Raw genomic sequence first — 6,794 nt, 5'->3', positions numbered from 1 at the left:
GGTTCTTACAGCCTCGCTGCAAGTGGAATATCATAGTTTCTGTTTGGGACACGTTTTCAGTATCACTTATTTTAATGATATCTGTTTCTGAAACTGTTTTAATCATATACAATTGATAAACACCTAATGTTTATCCACATTTGCATCTAAGAAGCTAAGAAGTGTAGGTATAGTTACAGGAAATATATTGACTTTTATTTCATAATTATAATCATCTTTATTTAGTCAATTTTTGGGTTATAATATATACGATATATTATACATAATATGTTCAAAAGCGCATCAAAAATAAATAAGACGATTAAGGCTTTCGAAAGCTAGGGCAATCACATAAGTAATTTATGACCAACTTATTAATTATATTTCGTTAAAAATCTTACATTCCAATCAGGATTTCTCATGAACCGCATACAACTTATACTAGGTACGGCTTATAAGATAATGGCGATGTTAAGTATTTTTTAATTATTGCAACATGTTACAAGGAAGGAGTAGGACGTTTGTGTTTTCATTTATTATAGTATGAAGGTATCCACCTTGTATATTCACCAATAACGTTGTTTAACATCGTTCTAGATATACAGGTGTAGACCACCTGTAATAAGTCATAATGTTTTAAAGTGAAACATAACAAACATGTATTCATTTATAACGAGCTGCATCAGAGCATTGGCATTAGAGTGGCCTAATTAGCTCTTGCTTTGTCGTTAGCGCTAATTGTCTCAAAGAGTTCCCGCGACGCCGAAATCTGCGGCCGCAACAGCGCGTAAATAGGAAAAGTTTTACACTTAAATATTTTGAAACTTGTCACAGTCTAATACATTTATCTTTAATTTAAACGAAGTGTCTAGTAGTCCGCTAAGTGTACGAATAATTCAGTGACTACTTGTCCGGGTACTGTGTAAAGAAAATACGAGTATAAATAACTTGTTCCGGTGCAATTCTTGACCTACCCAACACCACTGCATTAATTATTAATACTAATAAAATAACGTTGTGAATGTTCATACAGTACACGGATGAATAATAACAATATATTTTTCCAGATGTCTTTGTTTTTGGTTTTCGATTTTCGATTTACAACTTTTTTGGTGGGATTCGTTTAACGGACGACTAATATGCAATAGCCTTATTTTAATTCCAAGTTCGATTTATTAGTTTTATTAAAGAGAGGTACTGTTGTGATTTGAATGCATATATTACACGATTTGTTATTTCATAGTTAGTCGCAATAAAAACCTCGAACAGTGCACACGCAGTTTTTCGTTATACTCCAAAAACAAATGTGAACCTAATTCCGAAGACAATAAAGCCCATCATAGTGGTCGTGATCGAGCCGGATTCCCAGCGACGAGCAAAAAACGCAAGACAATAGAAGAGATAAGAAAGGGTCTCGAGCCTAATGAAAAAATTGTTTACGCCAAGTCAAATATTTTGCATCGTATTATGAAGATTTAAAGATCATTTTAAACGAGTTATCGAAGTTACCTATTTCTGCAAGTTGTTTACGATTATTTTTTGTTCAATCTGGAGTGGAAATTTTTTACATCGTATTATTAACTACATCATTGCAACGAACTATCTGGAATTATGGCTACTAATACAATGGAACTACTTAGTTTATTAGAAGATACGGCAAATTTACTGAAGAAGACACAAATTAACTTGAAAAAATGCCCGAAGAGTAGATTAACGAAAGGATACTTACGTGCTCGTATGGAATGCATTGAAGACTATTGGAAGACATTTATTTCTACGCATCAAGCCCTCGTTAAAATTACGCCTCAAATGCAGCGCAGTGAAATTTCTTATTTTGTAAACGACGAGTTCAGCCTATTGGAAGATTTGTACCTGTGTATTAAGGCTGACATACAAGATGCAATAATACAAATGGAGTCGCCACATACTTCATCGCAAAACAGCAGTAATGACTCGGTGGGATGTGTATCACAACAAGTTAGGCTTCCTAGAATCCAACTACCTATCTTCAGGGGATCTTACGATGAGTGGCCCACCTTTCAAGATTTATTCATCAGCTTAGTACACAACAATACGTCACTTTCTGATGTACAAAAACTTCATTATTTGAAAACAAGTATAGCGGGCGAAGCCGAAGGACTTCTCAGACATGTTCAAATAACAGATTCCAACTATGCACAAGCGTGGGATACGTTGAAACAGCGCTTCGGTAATAAGCGAGTTATTGTAAATTCTCTTCTGAAAAGATTATTTTCACAAAAGAAGATACCTGTTCAGTCCGCCGTTCAGATAAAAATGTTACTGGACACTACAACCGAGTGCATTAGTACATTAAAGAATTTACAAGTCAACACCGAGTCTTGGGATCCTATTATTATATTTCTGGTCATTCAGAAATTGGACCAAGACTCACACAAGGAATGGGAGAACTTTGCATACAATAAGAATAACTCGGACGAATTACCTTTGTGGAATGACTTAAAGAGTTTTTTAGAGTCAAAATTTAGAACGCTCGAGTTAGTTACTCCGATAACCAGTGCACCAACATCTGAGAAGACTAGAGCGAAGCAACCACGAGAACGAACATTCCATATTTCATCTCCTTCAGTAAAAACATGCGTGTTATGTAACGAAAATCATACATTGTGCCATTGTAAACAATTCAACAAGATGTCAATAATCGAAAGAAACAATTATGTTAAAGACAAAAACATGTGTTATAACTGTCTGCTGATAGGCCATTCGGTTAAATTATGTCGATTGCCAATGTCCTGTCGCATTTGTCACAAGCGTCATCATAGTCTTCTACATCAAGCCAAGACGGAGGAGCCAGTGGTCCATAACAATGTCGTACAAATACAGCCACCGAATCCTAACAATACAAATGTAGAAGAATGTGAGTTCCAAGTCAATACAATGATGGCGTCTCATACTCAAGCAAAGCGGACGTATGCTCTATTAGCCACTGCAATGGTGAAGGTACGAAGTGAACAAGGACACACCATATACTTGCGAGCGCTGATAGATCAAGGCTCCCAGGCATCTTTCATCAGTGAACGTGCAACTCAATTACTTAGATTGAAAAAGAAACAAGTTCGAGGTACCATTACAGGAGTCGGTTCTACACAAACTCAAGTCAATAGCGTCGTCCGACTTCAATTACTTTCAACATACGACAAGGAATTTAGTTTATCTACAGATGCATATGTAATAACAAAACGAGTGACAACTAAATTACCTACTAAATCTATCAACATTGTCGACTGGCCACATTTACAAAATTTACAACTAGCCGACACTGCGTATTACAAATCAGCACCCATTGATCTGCTACTGGGAGTAAAAGAATTCTCAGCTATACTACAACCAGGCATCATAAAGGGGCCTCCAGACACTCCATGTGCACAAAATACAGCATTGGGATGGATTTTATTTGGTGAAATTGAAGATAAAAATCCGAACACACAAAATTTAATAGTTATGCACCATCAGATTGATTTGAACAATATGTTAAAAATGATGTGGGAATTAGACAGCGACAAAGAAAGAAAATTTACTCAAGAAGAAAGGATCTGTGAAGACATATATGAAAAGACGCACAAGCGAAACGAAGACGGAAGATATGTTGTGAACTTACCATTTAAAACAGAAAAGCAGCATTCACCAGATGGTAACAGCAAAGAAATAGCCTTACAAAGATTTTTGCAATTAGAGAGAAGATTTAAAAAAATACCTAAACTAAAAGAAGACTATACTAAAGTTATAGAAGAATACATAAATTTAAATCACGCTGAAGAAATTCCTGAAAACGAATATGAAAATAGAGCAGTTTATTTAAGTCATCATGCAGTAATTCGAGCCAATAACGAAAGCACTCCAACCCGCGTAGTATTTGATGCATCCTGTAAAGATAAAAATGGAATATCATTAAATGATGAATTACTAGTTGGACCAACCCTTCAAGAAGATCTTCGAAGTATAATTATGCAATGGAGAATGCACGCCATTTGCTTCGTGTCGGACCTAAAAAAAATGTACAGAATGGTATTAGTAGCGAAAAAGCACACTGATTTCCAACGCATCTTGTGGAGAGGAGATCCATCTGAAGATATAAAGGAATATCGTCTACTTACCGTTACCTTCGGAACCGCACCAGCACCTTACCTCGCTGTAAGAACATTAATGCAATTGGCAGAAGATGAAGGAGTTGATTATCCACTTGCATCTAAAATTCTTAAAGAAGATTTTTATGTTGATGACCTGCTTACAGGATTTGACAATGTGCAAGAAGCCATAGAAATAAGCAAGCAATTGAAAGAAATACTTAAGCGAGGCGGCTTTGAATTACAAAAGTGGTCATCAAATAGCATAGAATTTATGAAAACAATTGAACCGGAAAATAGATCAACACGAGTAGAATTAAATTTAAATATATATGGAACTATAAAAGCATTAGGCATTCTTTGGAATTTAGAAAAAGATCAATTCAACTACAATTTAAACTTACCTCAAATATCTGAAAAAATTACTAAACGTACTATTTTATCTGACGTACAAAAATTATTTGATCCTTTAGGATGGATTGCACCTTGCATAATAAAAGTGAAGATTTTAATACAGAAGTTATGGTTAGAAAAAATAGACTGGGATGATGAACTTCCTACACACCTAAAAGAAGAATGGATAGAAATTAGACAAGACTATGAAAACGTAAAATACATATCAGTTAACAGATGGATAAATACTACTACTACAAATAAAAATACAATAGAATTACATGGATTTTGTGACGCCTCAGAAAGGGCTTATGCAGCCGTTGCGTATTGCAGAATAATAAACAATGACGGTGATGTAACAACTGCACTTCTTGCTGCACGTACACGTGTCGCTCCAGTAAAAACAGTCTCACTACCCCGACTGGAACTGTGTGGTGCCGTTCTACTTTCAAAATTATTAAAACACGTAGCACAGGCGATGAGAATTAGTCCCACAAATTTATTCGCATGGACCGATTCCACCATAGTGTTATCATGGCTTTCCGGAGACCCGATGCGATGGAAGCAATTTGTCGCCAATAGAGTCGTTGAAATTTTGGATAACGTGAACAAAGAGCAATGGTATCATGTCATGTCTGAAAACAATCCAGCGGACATCGCTTCACGTGGAATACTTACATCTGAATTAAAAACCTGTGAAATTTGGTGGAAAGGGCCAAGATGGTTAAAGAATGAAAAAATAGATTATAAAATGCCACATGGGATTACTAAAACTAACTTAGAAATGAGGAACACACAAGTAAATGTAAAAGTAAAGGAAGAAAATATAATTAGATTTGAAGATTATAACAATTTAAACGAACTTCTAACAGTCATAGCCTACTGCATCAGGTTTCTACGTATCAAGATAAATCCTATTAACACTGAAGATCACCCAATAAGCACAACAGAATTAAACGAAGCTTTGAACAAATGTATCAAGATAGCACAGAGAGAGTAAGAAGTTGAAATACATGACCTAAAAATAAACAAAAATATCTCAAAAACTAGTAACTTAAAAACGTTGAACCCTTACCTTGATGAAAATGATATCCTTAGGGCGGGCGGTAGATTACGCAACTCAAACCTGCCTGAAAATAGTAAACATCCGATAATACTTGGAAATAAAAATGAACTTACTCACTTGATAATCGCCGACGCACACAAGAAGACACTGCACGGTGGTACACAGCTCGTCCTGACTTATTTGCGATCTAAATATTGGATCATACGAGCAAAGAACACTGTTCAAGCATATATTCATAGATGCACAATATGCGCTAGACAAAAGGCTCTAATTAAAAACCAACTGATGGGAGACTTACCAAGGGCTCGTACAACACCTGCACGTCCATTTCAGCACTGTGGAGTCGATTTTGCTGGTCCTTTGAAAATTCTAATGTCGAGAGGACGTGGAGCTACACAGAATAAAGCATATATTGCCATATTCATTTGTATGTCCATTAAGGCTATTCACTTGGAGTTAGTTGGAGACCTCACGTCAGCCTCATTTATTGGAGCATTTCGACGATTCGTGGCACGCAGGGGCAAATGCACTCATATTTGGAGTGACCAAGGTCGGAATTTTGTCCGTGCAAACAAAGACTTAGCAGATGCATTTGCAGAAGCAAAACTACAACTTCCAGGTCATCTACAGGAACTCCTTTCATCAGAAGGGACTCAATGGCACTTTATTCCGCCGTATAGTCCTAACTTCGGTGGTCTATGGGAGGCAGCCGTGAAATCAACAAGAGAAGAGAAGAGAAGAGATGTCGACCACACTTTGTGATATAGAAGCCTGTTTAAACTCAAGACCTTTGACACCAGTTGATACTAGTGACCCTGATGCTTTGGAACCACTTACACCTGGTCATTTCTTAATAGGGGAAGCGCCAGTTAATATACCTACACCTGAATTTAAAGACGTTAATATAAATCGATTGGACCGTTGGCAATTGACGCAAAAATTAGTAAAAGATTTTTGGCATAGATGGCAAACCGAATATTTAACAAGATTGCAGACAAGATCTAAATGGCTACAACGCAGGGCAGAATATAACATAGGAGATGTTGTTCTACTAAAAGATGAGCAACTTCCACCTGGAAAATGGTCATTAGGCAGAATAACTGCAAAGCATCCTGGACAAGACGGTTGTACGCGTGTTTACAGTGTTAAATGTCATGGTGAAATTGTGAAACGCTCAGTAGGCAAACTATGTGATTTTCCTATTAATTATGATGAATAATTTTTAAAGTAACTAAAACTTTAGCATATGATGT

General features: G+C 36.3%; 1 protein-coding gene across 1 annotated transcript; it reads left to right on the top strand.

Annotated features, from left to right (window-relative positions):
- The first annotated feature begins 2,274 nt into the window (after positions 1 to 2,274).
- On the top strand, positions 2,275 to 6,303 carry LOC140756746 (uncharacterized). The gene is made up of 2 exons (XM_073092292.1): positions 2,275 to 4,282; positions 6,161 to 6,303. The coding sequence occupies exons 1-2, from the start codon at positions 2,275 to 2,277 to the stop codon at positions 6,301 to 6,303; spliced, it is 2,151 nt and encodes a 716-aa protein (XP_072948393.1).
- The last annotated feature ends 491 nt before the right edge of the window (positions 6,304 to 6,794 follow it).

Source organism: Epargyreus clarus, unplaced genomic scaffold (assembly GCF_041222505.1).
Source record: "Epargyreus clarus isolate Ecla_fem2 unplaced genomic scaffold, WU_Ecla_fem_2.2 ptg000035l, whole genome shotgun sequence".
In the NCBI taxonomy this organism is placed as follows: Eukaryota; Metazoa; Arthropoda; class Insecta; order Lepidoptera; family Hesperiidae; genus Epargyreus; species Epargyreus clarus.
This window is presented reverse-complemented; position numbering and strand designations above follow the sequence as displayed.

Coding starts and splice junctions, on each gene's coding strand:
- LOC140756746 (XM_073092292.1), top strand. CDS start 2,275: ATGTTACTGGACACTACAACCGAGTGCATTAGTACATTAAAGAATTTA. Junction 4,283..6,160: donor GCAAGAAGCCATAGAAATAA/GCAAGCAATTGA, acceptor TACAACTTCCAG/GTCATCTACAGGAACTCCTT.